Raw genomic sequence first — 15,119 nt, 5'->3', positions numbered from 1 at the left:
GGCCTTCCAATGAGCACTCTAGGGTGCTAATTTGCTACAGTTGTTAATTCTTCAGCTCTGCAAAGAGAATATTATTAAAGTCTATTTAATGGTGGAGGGGCTGAGACTCGGAGACTGTAACTTGCTCATAGTCAGGAACTAGTAAAGGAGAGGTTGTATTAGAAAACAGATCTACCCTTTACTTTCTTGAAGTATGTTTTCCAGGCCCGCTGGTCAGGCCCTGTTGAACTCTCTGAGCCCACCACATGCTTCTGCCCTCAACCTGCACTCTCGGACCCCTGCTGTAGGCAATGAGGAGCCACTGAAACCAGATTTTCCTTTTAGAGAAATCAAACTGGCTAAAGTATAGAGGATGGACTAAAGGAGGGTGGAGTTGAAAGGTTTTTGCCAGAGTCTAGGAGCACAATTATGGTAGCTTGACTTAAAGGTGTTGGCAGTGGGGGATAGAGAGAAGCAGAAAGAGTATTTGTTTGGGTGGGGGGTAGAATACAAGACCTACGGATTCGTTGAATATGGGGATGAGAGAGGGGAATGATAACCTAAGATAACAAGGGCTCCAACGTGGTGCTTTATGAGTGACAGAACCACTCAATGATCCTGATAACACAGGGCTGGTGGGGCAGGATGAGTTTCCTCTTGGGCATGCTGAGTTAAAACATCAGGGAGATACCTGGTTGGTGATCAGTATAGACAATAAGATAACATACATAAATTTAACACTTGGGAGAATATAAAGACGTTCATCTGTATTTGGGGGTCACCTGCTGAAAGCTGCAGAGCCAAAATCACAAAAGGAGAATTGCCTGCTATCAGGTGGAGAGAGAATCAGCCAGGTGAGGGCAGTAACCTGTGAACCCTGCATTTGGAGATAAGGTCGTGAGGCAAAGACCAGGGAAGAGCAGTTTGAGGAGAACCAAGGAACAGAAATCTTGTCAAGGCCAAGCAGATAGAGTTCCATGAAATGTTCAACAGTGGGGAAAAGTCCAGGAAAATATAAAGACTAGAGAATGTCCCCTGATTTGTGTCTCTGGAAGCTGCTGACACAGTGAGAAAGGTTTCAATGGAGTGGCAGGGCAGTCTCTGGGCTGTAGTAAATTGAGGCATGAATGTGGAGTAAGTGAAGATGGTACCTATTAACAACACGTCTGAGAAGCTCGAATCAAAAGGAAGGAAAAACAGTAACTCAATAGGACAGCAGGGTGATGGACGAGGACATGGTTAGGATGGGGAGGACCTCAGCTGTTTATAACCTCTGGGGGAAGAACTGAAACAAGGAAAGTTGAGGACACAAGAGACAGAGGTGACACTAGATGAATCAGAGTGTTTTAGGGAGAAAGAAGACCTGGATCCCAATTAGCTTCAGACAGGGCAGGACTGGACCTCATCTTCTGAGACCAGAGGGAATATGGGGGCAGATAGAGATGAATGCATATACATCACAGCAGAAGTTAAAGCCATTATTATTTTACTTTGAATGAAACAGAAGTGGAGGTACCTCCTGAGAGTGATGGGGAGAGATCAGAGGGAAGTCAGGATGGTTTGGAATAATTGCCCAGGAAATGAGAACAGCGACTGCCCGATGACAATACCTTGGCAGTCTCTACAGCTAGGTCGTCATGCCTGTCAGCATGTGGACCTTGCAGAACAGGATGAGTGACCATGGCTAGGGTTTTATTGGGCTTGGGGTGAGGATCTAGAAAGAAATGAGGCTTAGATCCTGCTTAGGAAGCCCAGTGTGTTGTAAGGGTAAGAAGAAGTTGGGAGAGCCTCACTGCCCTCGCACTCTCATCCACAGAGCAGTGGAAGGAGGGCGAGAAGGAGAGGCCAGGCATGCAGCAGGGACTGACGTAAGCATGCCAGACCCTGGACAGCCCAGGCACCACTTGCGGCCAGATGTTAAGAGAAACTCCTGAACAAAGTGTGACTGCCACCATCCAGCCCATAAACTCCCTCTCTGTGGCCACAAAGGTAATTTAGTGTCTTCGTCTCCAGAAGCGCTTGCACTTATCAGCGGCAGCAGCATGATTCCTAGGCTGTAAATCATAACGCTTTAGGTGTATTTCTCTTGAGTTGACGTCCCCTTATAAATAATGTGGGGAATGCTTTTATTTTGTTGGCAGAAGACTGCTTTCTCCCTCTCTTCTGTTTTTAGAGTGACCTTCTTTCTCAGTCAAATGGGATATATCCAAGAGGCTCATTTATTGGGTCTTCCCACGCACCAGGTAATATGGGAGCGGGTATAAATAGGAGTCCTGTTCTCTACTATGATACAGTCTCCTAGCAGAAAGGACACTCATATCCATTAGAGTTTAAAATGCAAATGCCCTTTGATCCAGAGAATCATTTACCCATGTTTATAAGGATGTGTGTTTTTCAAAGCTTGACAAGTTAATATCAAATATCTGGAAAGCACCTAAAAGTGAAATAAAGACACTATAGTTAAATAAAGCATGGCAGCTTGTGCAGGAATTACAAAGAATGAGATGAACTTATGCATACTGGTAAGGAAAGATCTCCAAGATGTATTGCTGAGGGAAAGAAGTATATCGTACAAATTTATGAAAAGCATTACATGTAATTATATAATTTATGTTTTAAAAAATCCCACAAATATGCTATATATTTGCCACAAGTACATGTATATGTTTACGATATATACATATAGAAAAAGATAGAGAAGGATATACACCAAACTGAAGATGATGGATCCTCCTGAGAAGGAAGCTTAAGACTGCAGTGGTGGCCAAGGGGATTTCAGCCTTCTGATATATTTTAAGTTCTTTGAGAGAAGTATTCATAGATTGCTTGTGCAATTAAAAAGAGCTAGAAGTCAAGACACCTGTACTCTGTGTCAGTTCATACCATAAATTTGGATAAGATATTTCCCTCTGCAGACCTCAGGTTTTCCCATCTATATACTGAGCAAGTTGGGCTAGATAATCCCAGCGGTCCTTTGCAACTCAGAATGCCTTGAGTTCTCAAGCTGTAAACATATTCAAAGGAAGGGGTTCATAATTTTTAGGGCTTAATGTCATAGGATCTGGTGCTCAGTAGCACTTTGTCTTGGCTGAACATTGAAGGTTGAATAATAATCCTTAGGCAGTTTTAGTCCTAATAAACAGAGGTCAGATTTTTCCAGTAAACTTTACCAGGTGAGTGATCTACCTCCCGGATGAATGTCAGAGAGCTGTGGTAGCACGGCAAATAAAATAGAGGCTTTGGTGGGATTCCAACCTAGGTTCAAACTCTGGCTCTTCCACTTACCTACTTTGTGCTATTAGTGAACTACCAACCCTCTCTGCGCCACAATTAATGCTGAGCTGTGACCAAATACAATTAATATTTCTGCTCCAGCCTTGATGTTCTGGTCAGTTATTCATTCAACAAACATTTATTGAGCACCAACTGTGAGCCAGCCCTGGGGATGTGGCCATGAGGAAGACAGACAAGAAATCCCTTCTTACAGATGTGTAAGTATCTCCCTTGCCTCCTGCCCCCTCCCTGTTCTTGGTGCAAGCACTTTCACTCCAAACAGCAGCTGAACATGCCCAAGAACTTGGAAGGGGAAAGGGAAGAGAAAAGGGAAAGAGACTCTGGATAGGGCTCTCTGGGAGATGCTGAAGATCCACCTTGCCCGAGGGGCCGCTGCAGGAGCTGTAAGACCATCTATGCATGGATCAGTTGCTCCCCCTTCTCTGAGTCTGATTTCTCTTCCGTAACATGAAGATAGACAGTGAAGTCTATCTCCTGGGATTCCTCCAGGCATCAAATAGTTACTGCTGCTGATAAAAATGGCTAATTTTTTGTGGCTCTTTCTAGGTGCCAGGCTCTGAGTAAAGAGTGGCTTGTGCATGACCACATTACCCCTGACAACAATCATGATTTACTCAGGAGGAAACATGAACAGAGAAGTTAAGCAGCTTGCCCAAAATCTCACAGCTGCAGATATGCAAATAAAGAATTGGAATATTATTTTTTAATCTATGTCCGGGTCCATACATAGTAAGCATTTGATAAATGTTTATTGAAAGTTATATGTACTGGTTTGTCTTGTTGTTCTAAAAACGTTGACTTTAAAAACTATACATTGTATACGTTTTCCTATAGATTATGCTTTCTAATCCAGTGCTAGAGAATTCAGTGAATTTGGAAGCAGCCAGAACACTGATTAAAGATGAATCTCTGTATAGAATAACAATTCTAAAACTTTTCAACAGGCCATTACAATGTAAAAACTGCCTACTTTTTGTTATTGGATAATTGCCAATTATATCTTAAACATGTATAGCAAATGAAAAAAAAAAAAAAAGAATTGGAATCCAGCTCTGACTTCAGATCCTGCACCGAAACCATAATACCCTACCATCTCCCATTCAAACAGGTGCCAAACAACTTAGGTTAGGCTGCAATTCATCTGTTAGGATCCTTATTATCCACCCTAATATAATTAGAATTATGAAACTTGGTTATTATGTTAATGAGCATTCACATTCTTCTCTGGCTGCCTCCAATTCTCCTGCTGCCACTGGCAGACAGGCTGAAGCAAAGGTATTTAGTTTTCAGAAGAGATAAAGTCCTCATAGTTTGGAGTTCACAGAGGACATAATTCCCTTCTCATACAGGCCTTTGTTTTTAATTAAGAGCAGTAATCAGATAATCTTGCTTTAATTAGCTCCCCAGAAGCAACCCATTCTTGGAGCCTGTCTTTGATATTTTCTACATCAAGTCTTTCAGCCTAAGATTATCTGCAGACATGCACCAGACATTTGCCATTTGCCAAATATGCCCAAAAGTTTAGCATAAACTCCCACTCCCTTCTTTTTGTAAAGACAACCCCTGCATCAAAGCAAACACGTTTTGAGTCAGGAAGGGGTTGTCTGGGTTTGCTCCGTGAGTCTGTGATTTTTCCAGTCTTATCATATTGGGCCTTCTGTTCACAAAAACTGTGAGCATCTCATCTTAATTATGCATATCTTAATCCATAATTTCTGACCTATGGCCATTAACTCCTAATTACAAGAGGGCCACCCTTGAAAAGGGAAACCAAGTGAGCTCAGAGAAATGGAGCTGAAAAGCAAGAGGGAAGATGGATGATAGAAATTGTGCAACTAAGGGTGAATCCAAAGGCCCATTTATTGGAGGCGGTTGTTGTTGGCAGTTCTGTAGATTTGTGAGGCTCCCATATCAGGCCACACCTGAATTCATCCCTTTCTGTGGTAAGGAAATTATAAAATTAAAAATAAAGCTAAAATTCGAATAAAGCTAAAATCTCCAGGTGATAAATCATCTGGCCCAATTTCTTTATAATGACTTTCCATTAAAAAAACTTAAGCGAATATGTTTATTAAAAATTTTTTAAACCTGTAATTACCCATAAATTGGAAAAAAGAGTATGATGTGCCTTAAGTAGAAGGCAACTATAACAACTATTACTATTTTTTAAAATGTTCACCCTCTGCTATTTAAAAATCTGGAAAACCATGCTCTGGAGAGGACTGCATTAGGTCTTCATTGCTTCAACCATTTGGATCAGTAAATAAAATTATATTCCATGTATTGCAGATGAGGAAGTAGAAGCTCAGAGAGGGTAAAGGATCTGCCTAAAGTCACACACCTAGGAAGTGGCAGAGTTATACCTCAGACTTTCAGGACCATGCTTGTTCTTGCCTATGCCAGAGAAAATGAAAGACTTGAACAACAACTTTCAAAGTCTGAGATTCTTCAAGCTATTAGCCATCCAGAGGCAGCAAGGAGATACTCTTACCTGGGGCTGAGGATGCGGCTGCTGGTGGCTGACTGTCGAGAAGGAGTCCTCATAGTATCTGTGGCCAGGGACAGAGTACAGCTCAACCAGGACTGCAGGCTGCCCTCTGGCTGGGAGCTGAGGATGGAGACGTTATCCCTAGAATAAGATTGCAGGACACCATCAGCACAATGACAACCACAGTAACAGCAATAATTAGATATTCACCCATAGCATAAGCCAGGCATTGTGCTAAGTGATACACCTGCATAACCTCACTCACCATCCCAGAGAGGTAGGAGCCAGGGCTGTCACAGTTACACAGATGGAATTACTGAGATTTGGAGAGGCCAATTTGGATCTCGGCCAAGGTCACCCAGCTGGTCAATGATGAAATTGGGATGCAAACCCTGTTCCTTTTTATTCCAATGCCCATGCTATTAATCATGGCACTCTTCTTTGGGGAGATACACACTCCACTACAAATGTTGAGGTCTCTCCAATTTAGGAGTAAAGTTTGGCATTGAATTTGATATGTTCAAGGAATATATCAAGTGTGAAGGTCTTAACTCCTTCCTTACCTTATCTGGATCATCTTTAAAACAGGGACTCTACTTTTATGTCCCCTGATTCTGAAAGCAGCACAGAAAGAGAGGGGGTCGTCATAGGTCCTCAATGAGACCACGTAAGTTGATATACTCATTCAACATTATGTATATGTGTGTGTATATGTATGTGTGTATATTTGTTTATTAATATTATGTATATGTGTGTATGTGTATATATATTATAATATATAGTTTTTTAATAGGATGCTATATTTATGCCAAGCACCAGTTCTTGTCCACATGAACTTAACACTGACCCTGTCCTCAAGACCCCATCTCTATAAATAACAATAATTTTTTTAAAACTTATTAATGTTTTATAGAGGGACAGAGGGTAGGTTTTACTAGAACCTGCTCTCTGTCCCTCTATAAAGTATTAGTAACGGTAGGTTCTAATAAAACCTACCCTCTGTGCCTCTATAAAGCATTAATAATTTTTTCTTTCAAAGAGGGAGCCTTGATTTACTTCTTGGAGGCCTAAGGAAAGACATCAAGTAGTGAAAGTTGAGCTACATCTTCTTTGAAGGTTAGGGTTTGGCCACGCAGGGACTGAAGAAAGGAATTTTGGGTGGAAGGAATCATGTACACATAGGTACGGAGGTCATAAAGGTCAGGGCATAAACAATATGGAAACCAGAAATCACAGTTGGAGGGGAAAGCAAGGGTCTGAATGTGCAGAATACAAACATCAGTGTAAAAAGTCTGTTCTGGGGCAATAGGGAGCCACTGAAGGTGTCTGAGGACAGTAGCATGAGAAGGCATAGGCTTCTTTCTGTCTAAAAGAACTAGGGCAGTTCAATATGATGTTCCTAGTGCTATATGTTATGACCATGAAGGCATTAGTCTCATGGGCATCACTGATAATTCTCCAAGTGGACATGGATGTTCCCTCTGCAAACTGGACAGAGAGAGCCAGGGGCTCACCCTTGTGAGCTGCTCAGTTCTACTTGGGGTTAACTTACATCTCTTTTCGGCCACTGCTGCCACAATCCACTGCCGTCTGGACACTAGCAAGAAGCACAAGAAAGAGTGTGTTATCCTCATGCTGCCAGGGGCTTGGAAACATGGTTATTGACGTTAGACAGATATGAGTGTGAATCCCACTTCCAACCTTTGCCCCTGTGTCATCTCAGGGAAGTCACTTGCCTTCCCTGAGCTTCCTTTCTTCCTTCCTAAAATGTGGCAAATAATGGGGCTCTGTTGTGGAGCAGAGTAAGTGAGATAACCCTTGTAAAGATCTCAGCATGGTTCCCGGCAAATAGATAGTGCTAATCAAGTGGTAGCAACCATTACCGCTACTCTTGTTTTAGTACAACTAGTACTGCTATTATTAATAGCACTGTTATTGCTAACAAGCAAGGCATTAGCTGTATGTTCTTTGTGAGTGCTAGCAAATCAGACATGGAGCAGGGCAGCTTCCCAGGGCATTGTGGGAAACTCCAATACTAATTACGATGGTAGCTGTTCTTTAGAGAGCATCCCTCCATTCAACAAATATGCTACCCACACAATCTCATCTACCTACCCCATGTGTCTCCATTTTAGAGATTAGGAACCTGACATACTTGTCTAAGTCACACAGCTTTTGATCCCAGGCCTGTTAAGCTCATGCTCCTAATCAGCATGCAATTGTTCAGTGGGTGGGTGCAGACAGCCAAACCGCAAACCTCAGACACCTAGGACATCATTTTAATCTGGATCGTCAGGCTGGGGCTTCTCAGTATTCTCTGCTGTAATCTGGACAATTCCTCTTTTAGAAGATCAAGCTGTTTCCTCTAAAAGCTGCACCTGCTGCTCCTTGGCTCCCACCCTCAAAAGCCTGTCACCCTGGGGGCTTCTATTTACATGCATTTGTCCAGGCAGTGACCAACATCCCTTCTGGACCAAGAACAAGTCTTATTCATCCTTCAGCCCCAAAGCTCAGCCAGACCAGAAGTTCTCAGACATTGCTTGGTGAATCCAACAGAAGAAAAGTCAGTAAACAACAGCCATGGGCCAATTCTAGCCTACCATTTATTTTTATAAATAGAGATTTTTGTCTGTGATTGTTTTTGCACCATAATAGTAGTGCAACAAAGACAACATGGCATGAAAAGGCTAAATATTTACTATCTAGCCCTTTTAAAGAAAAAGACTCTGCAGTGGAACAAAAGCAGCTTTTGTGAATGGCCTTGTAGGAGGCAGAATAATGGTCCCCAAAGATGTTCACACTCTAATCCCCAAAACAAGGGAATATGTTTCTGTACAGGGAAAAAGTTTTATTGGAACACAGTCACCCATTCACTTACATTTTGAGTACTTCCTCACCTACTTTGACTAAACACCAATCTTTACTTGAATCCAGCACTCAGGAAAGTCTTTATAGCCCAATAGCTAATCAAAGCACACGCTGGTGTTAGTTCTTGTTTACTATTTACCCTGGCTGACTCCATGAGTACCAGCCCCACGGGTGGACTCGGCATTCAGATTCACCCTCTTCCAAAGGGCTCTTCCCCAGCACTAGAGACCCATTCCCTCCTTGATGTCTAATCATGCTGGGCATCTTCTCATCTCCTTACTCTTCCACATGCTCCTGCTCTCTGACCCACTCTGTGCATACAGGGGGCTGATCTGTATGGACAACATCAATGGGTTCCCTATCCCATGGCTTTCTCTTGGACTCAGCCAATAGGGAATGCAACTGACAGTTGACAGGAAGGAGGGAAGAGAGGGAAGCTGAAGTTACTTATTGTCCTGGATTTCTGGATTTCTCTCTACTGCCTTTCCTTGTGTTGGCTCCAGCTCTCAACCAAAGGCCAGAGCTCCTCCTATCAGGCTTCTCTCTCACTCTCTTTCTTTCTGGATTCCAGCAATTGCACCCTCTTTTTCTCCCTTCAGACCTTGCAGGAGTTACTGCTCTCAGTTGCTGCTATTCCCTAGGTGCTGCGCCATCTATACCTTGGGGCTTCCTCACACCTTTGTAAATAGTCCTTTTGTTAAGCTCTCTTCATTTAGAGTTTGTCTTTCAGTTTCTGCCAGACTCTATTACAGTAGCTAATCTCAATGCTTTTTCTACCTTAACAGGAAGATCTGCATTTACTAGGCCAATAGTTTATACAAGGAAGAAGCAGACAGCAGGCATGACCCAACACTGCACTGCTAACTACTGTTACACCCTTAATCACAGTGTCACAATGTGGGAGAAAAAAAAACAGTGAAGAATCTAAAGGGACAATCTTATAAGAGCCTAAGATTATCAGCAATCCTTACTAGCTCCTCCTAAGCTTCTGATCTGGAAAAGAACTAGCCACAAGGACAAATAAAAAAGATGGAAGTATAGCTGCTTATTAATCCTACATTTTTATAGTATCTGCACACTGGTTGCTTTTGCCCATGAACCTGTTTCACTAAACTTGCACAGAATATCTAACGCTGAAGTCAAAACCCACCAGGTGGTCTGTTTGTTCATTCATGATGAAATACTGTCCATACCAAGTGTGATATCTGACCTGGACCCCATGCTTCCTACCATTTGAGATGGTCTCCAAAAAATGCGAGTATGTTTAAAATAAGGAGGCTGAATTAAGAGCTTCTGGGAACTACAGCTCACGTTTATTGTACGAACAAATGCTGAAGGCACCTAACACCTCTATCATGAGATGATCCGCAATGAAGCCTTCGGGACAGGAGATTTAAAAAAAAAAAAAAAAGGCTTTCAGGCAGAAGCAGTGGGGAGCTTTGTACTGTCTGCTCCTGAGAAGTATTAAACCACATGGGCAGAACTCACTACCATATAGACTGCATATAAGTCACAGGTTATTGGTCCTGGAAAGTACTTGAGTTTGTATACCATGGTGCATGGAGCCCTCGAGTTCTGGGAGACCCCATGAAAAGTGTGGCTACCAAGGGGTCAAGAAGAGAGACCTAGGAGGAAGGCTTAGCCCAAAACCTTCCTCTGTCACTCCAATCAGAGGATGGCTGCACTCCATCCTAAGCTAGAATTTTGTACATGAGTTAGCTTTGGTATAAAAAAGGAATTCTACAATAAGGAGGACGTTTGAAACACATTGGCCCTTTTACCATGTGAAGAAAGTGTCTCTGGGCTACAAGCCCCACAAGGCAATTCCATGTCTGCTTGTTCCCTACTGTACCCCCTGTCCCAACACATAAGGTTTCCATTCATTGTTTTCTGCTGAGTGGGCAGGGGCCCAAAGGGCAGATGACCTGTCCATGGTCCTGATTCATTTGGTGGTACAGCTGTCTGGGACCCTCATCTCCTGACATGCGGTCAGTGGTTTTCTCTCCCCTTGGTGCAAGTGGCTTTTTAAAAAAAGAACTTGGCCAGGCATGGTGGCTCATGCCTGTAATCCCAGCACTTTGGGAGGTGAGGAGGGCAGATCACGAGGTCAGGAGTTCGAGACCAGCCTAGCCAATATGGTGAAACCCTGTCTCTACTAAAAATACAAAAATTAGTCGGGTGTGGTGGCGTGCACCTGTAGTCCCAGCTACTCGGGAGGCTGAGGCAGAAGAATCGCTTGAACCTGGGAGGCAGAGGTTGCAGTGAGCCAAGATCATGTCATTGCACTCCAGCCTGGGTGACAGAGTGAGAGGAGAAGAAGATGGAGAAGGAGGAGGAGAAGGAGAAGGAGGGGAAAGGAGGAGGAGGAGGAGGAAGAGAAGGAGAAGGAGGAGAAAGGAGGAAGAGGAGGAGGAGAAAGGAGGAAGAGGAGGAGGAGAAAGGAGGAAGAGGAGGAGGAGGGGGAAGAGGAAGAGGGGAAAGAGGGGGAGGGAGAGGAGGGGGGTAGGGGAAGGAGGGGGAAGAGGGGGAGGAGGGGGAGGAGGGGGAGGAGGGGGAAGAGGGGGAGGAGGGGGAGGAGGAGAGAGAAGAAGAACTTGAACTTGTGCCAGGAATTTGTAAACAGGGTGTTGATGATGAGCAAGATAATTAATTCAATGTCTTCAGCTGTACTTCTTTAGGGTCAGTCTTTGCCAGACAATTCCAGTCTAAATGCAAATGTTGCCTGGGAAGTAACATGTAAATTCACTGGCCCCATCTCACAGTGACAGACACAAGTTCTCCTTAATGACAGGGCAGTTACTGGGCAGAGAACAGAGACCTTGACAAGGGAAAGGAGGAAGTAGGTTACATTTGACATGACAGCAAGGCTTGGCCATTAGCAGTTTAGGCTATGGGGTCAGCCTGGACATCAGACCATGGCTTCATCACTTACTGCATGGATTGGGGCAATTTTCTTGACTTCTCAGTTTCTTCATCTGCAAACTGGGAAGAATAATGGTAGGAGCCTCAGAGAGTTGTTTTGAGGATAACATATGCCAAACAGGTAGCATAGTACCTGCACAAAGTAATTTCTCAAGAAAAGGTACCTATTGTTACAATTATCATTATTTCCTGTAATGCTGGAATAGATAAAGTAGTTTGGAGCCCTGACTCTCTGTGAATCCTACTAGCTGGATATATGGGCTAGAAGGAAAGCCAGGTGGTCTATGCAGCCTCATTTAAACAGGTGTTATATGGTAGTAAGGCCTTGCTTTGCAACTTGAACTGCAGCATCAACCTTCTCAGATTAATAGGAATGCTTTAAGCTGTTCTCCCTGGCCTGGAGCACATTCATTACTCACAGGGGACAAACTAGAAAGTAAAAAAGTTGCAGGAAAAGAGCTGTTGGAAGTTCCAATGACTGTCCTACTAGGTAGCAAGAAACTTTACAGTTTGGACAGAGCCTGGGTCCACTCATGAATAAATTAACTCAGAAGCATGCCCTCAGTAGCAACCAGAATCTTTGGTTAGACCCAGATCTTTCCACTGGTCCTACTGCAGCCTAATTTTAGTCAGGTTATAAAAGGATGTACATTGGAAAATGTCCAACTTACACTAAACAAAGCAACTGAGGACTCTTTTTTCAGAGCATTCATCTCAGATTGGGCCAGCTGGTACTTATGCACTTTCAGCTGACCCAAGAGTAAGAGGTCATTCACTGACCTCTCTACATCTCGCCCAAACCCCTTTACCCCCTAGCCAAGGTGACAGACAGAGCAGCCGCAGCCCCTGGGCCATGAATAGACAGGGCTGTGTCAGCCAGCACATTCCTCCCTCCAAGAATAATGAGCATACGCCAGGCCTGGGTGACTGGCTTAAAGCATTTCTCCATTAATCTAAGGAGGTTGATGCCACAGTGCAAGTTACAATGCAGGGCTCTAGTGCAGGAGAGCACACGTTTAAATGCTGCCACATAGGCTACCTGGCTTTCTGAGCACGTAGCCACGTTTCCAGCCTGGAAGGCCTGTTATGCTCAGATCTAATTCCCAACATGGGGAAATGTGACTTTTTGTAATTTGAACAAGTCTCTCAAAGAACCTCACCTGCAGCTGAAGCATCTCTCTCTCTCTCTCTCTCTCTCTCTCTCTCTCTCTCGTGTGTGTGTGTGTGTGTGTGTGTGTGTGTGTGCGTGTGTTTCTCTCCTGGGTTGGCTTTGAATTTATTATAATTGAGAACTCTGTTTGGAGAAGTACCTCGAACCAGTCCCTCAGGCTCTAATCCAAACCTCTTACCCCAGGGTGATGAGGAAATTAGGAGTGAAGTGTAGCATGGAGCTGTTAGCAAGTGGGAGACTATAGACTGGGGCCTGGGCAGGAGCTGGGGGTTCTGCTATGGACGGTGGATTTACAGCCTAGCAACACAAATACTTCTTTTCATTGTTTATAACCAATTTAATTGCACTGTGATCAGAGAACATGCTTTATACAATATTAATTCTTTGAAATGTGTTGAGACTTCATGGGCAATTTTTTCCCCCAGTTTCCCCACTTCTATGATATTACTGAAGTCTACACTGTGTTTCCACTTCAAATCCAAGTTCTAAGTCAACATATTAGGATCAAGGCCTGCTGAGAATTAGGAAATGCTCCCTAAGAACCACCCTGGGGTCAGGGCTGGCTTCAGGGGCTTGCGACCCATGCCCAGAAGGGCCTGCATTTTGGTTTAATGCTCTTCTGTCACTGTCTTGAAATCTTAAATAATTTTTTAACAAGGAGCCCCATACTTTCTTTTTTCCTTCCTTTGTGTTTTTTTTTTTTTTCCTCTCTGGGAGGCTACATCTGCCTATCCTGCTCTTCATCATAGCACCATGTTCTCTGCCCTCGTAACTCCAATTGTATTCTCATGTTTTATTTATCAATCTGTGCACTTTATTTTTGGACACACACACACACACACACACACACACACACCACCATCAGAATGCAGGTTTGATAAAAGCAGGACCACCCCTAGGCTCTTCTCCCTCTCTCTTCCTCAGCAATTCAACCAATCTGGGCTTTAGACACAGTTCCAAACATTCATTTCTGCCTGACTTCAGGCAAGTTATTCAACCTCTCTTCATCTGTAAGAGGGAGAATAACAATAACAAGAAGCAAGTGGAATAAAACAAGCACTTAACACAGCATCTCACATGCAACAGGTGCTCAGTAAGACTTTATCAAATGAATGAATGAATGCAATTGATGATGATTCTCATTGAGCCCCTACTATGTGCAAGGTAATGTGCTAGGAAGCCATACTTTTTCACTTGCTTCTTATTATTAACCCATCTTAGACTCAAAGAGACGGAGGCTCAGAGAGGTTGAATAACTTGTCCAAGGTCACGCAGAAAGTAACCATTAGATCTCTAATTGGCAATCAGACTTGTTGATGTGCAAAGCCTATTCCCTCTCAAATTCTTCCTTGACTTCCCATTTTAATAATCCTGCACATTGCATGGGGCTTTTCCAGGTACAGGCACAAGATGCATTTCTTTACACCTGGTTTTCTGTAGTCGTGTCACACCTCACAGCAACTCTGAAATGCAGGTAATGTCCCTTCCAGCTATGAGACAGGTGTTATATGGAAACTAGAGATCCAGTCAAGGGAAAAACATCAGAAGCCCAGCAGGGAGGAAGATTTAAGTCCCTAGAGACAGAAGATCATGAAAAGTGAGAAAGAAAGAATTCAGATTGGATTCCAGGGCATGGAGCTCAGAAAGGGTAGATCAGAACAGAGGAGACAGATAAAGGTGTCTCTTATTAGGATGAGGGTGACAGCAGGGTCCCTTTAAAGCCAGAGGGGATTTCTCCCCTACGCCAAGACTGGAGTGATGTCTGCAACTTTCTGTGACCTCACCACCAGTATCTCATTCTCCCAATGAGATGTCTGTCCCTTGCTTCTTGTTTTCCTTTTCATTTTATAATGTTTTTATTTTTAATTTTTGTGGGTACATAGTAGGCATATATATTTATGGGGTACATGAGATGTTTTGATACAGGTGTGCAATGCATAACAACCATATCATGGAAAATGGGGTATCCATCCCCTCAAGCAATTATCCTTTGTGTTACAAACAATCCAACTGTACTCCTTTAGTTATTTTTTAATGTACAATGAAATTATCATTGACCACAGTCATCCTGTTGTGCTATTAAATACCAGGCCTTATTCATTCATTCTAACTACATTTTTGTACCCATTAGCCGTCCCACCTCCTACTGTCTATTCCCATGAGTTAAATTGTTTTGATTTTTATATCCCACAAGTAAGTGAGAACATGCAATGTTTCTCTTTCTGTGTCTGGCTTATTTCACTTAACATAATGACTTCCAGTTCCATTCACATTGCCGCAAATGACTGAATCTCATTCTTTTTTATGGCTGAATAGTACTCTATCGTGTATACGCATCACATTTTCTTTATTCATTCATCTGTTGATGGACACTGTCCCTTGCTTCTTGTTGCACCT

The 15,119-nt window shown here is 43.2% G+C and overlaps 1 protein-coding gene across 4 annotated transcripts in view; it reads right to left on the bottom strand.

Moving 5' to 3' along the window:
- Positions 1 to 15,119, bottom strand: part of MYO18B (myosin XVIIIB) — a 315,850-nt gene that overhangs the window by 46,660 nt on the left and 254,071 nt on the right. For all 4 annotated transcript variants that reach the window (XM_055374078.1, XM_055374073.2, XM_055374079.2 and 1 more), the window contains exons 41-42: positions 7,314 to 7,358; positions 5,765 to 5,902 (exon numbers count right to left, since the gene is read on the bottom strand). In XM_055374078.1, coding sequence (XP_055230053.1) covers positions 5,765 to 5,902; positions 7,314 to 7,358 — 183 coding nt within the window. The remainder of the gene's footprint in view (positions 1 to 5,764; positions 5,903 to 7,313; positions 7,359 to 15,119) is intronic.

Source organism: Gorilla gorilla, chromosome 23 (genome assembly GCF_029281585.2).
Source record: "Gorilla gorilla gorilla isolate KB3781 chromosome 23, NHGRI_mGorGor1-v2.1_pri, whole genome shotgun sequence".
NCBI lineage: Eukaryota > Metazoa > Chordata > Mammalia > Primates > Hominidae > Gorilla > Gorilla gorilla.
This window is presented reverse-complemented; position numbering and strand designations above follow the sequence as displayed.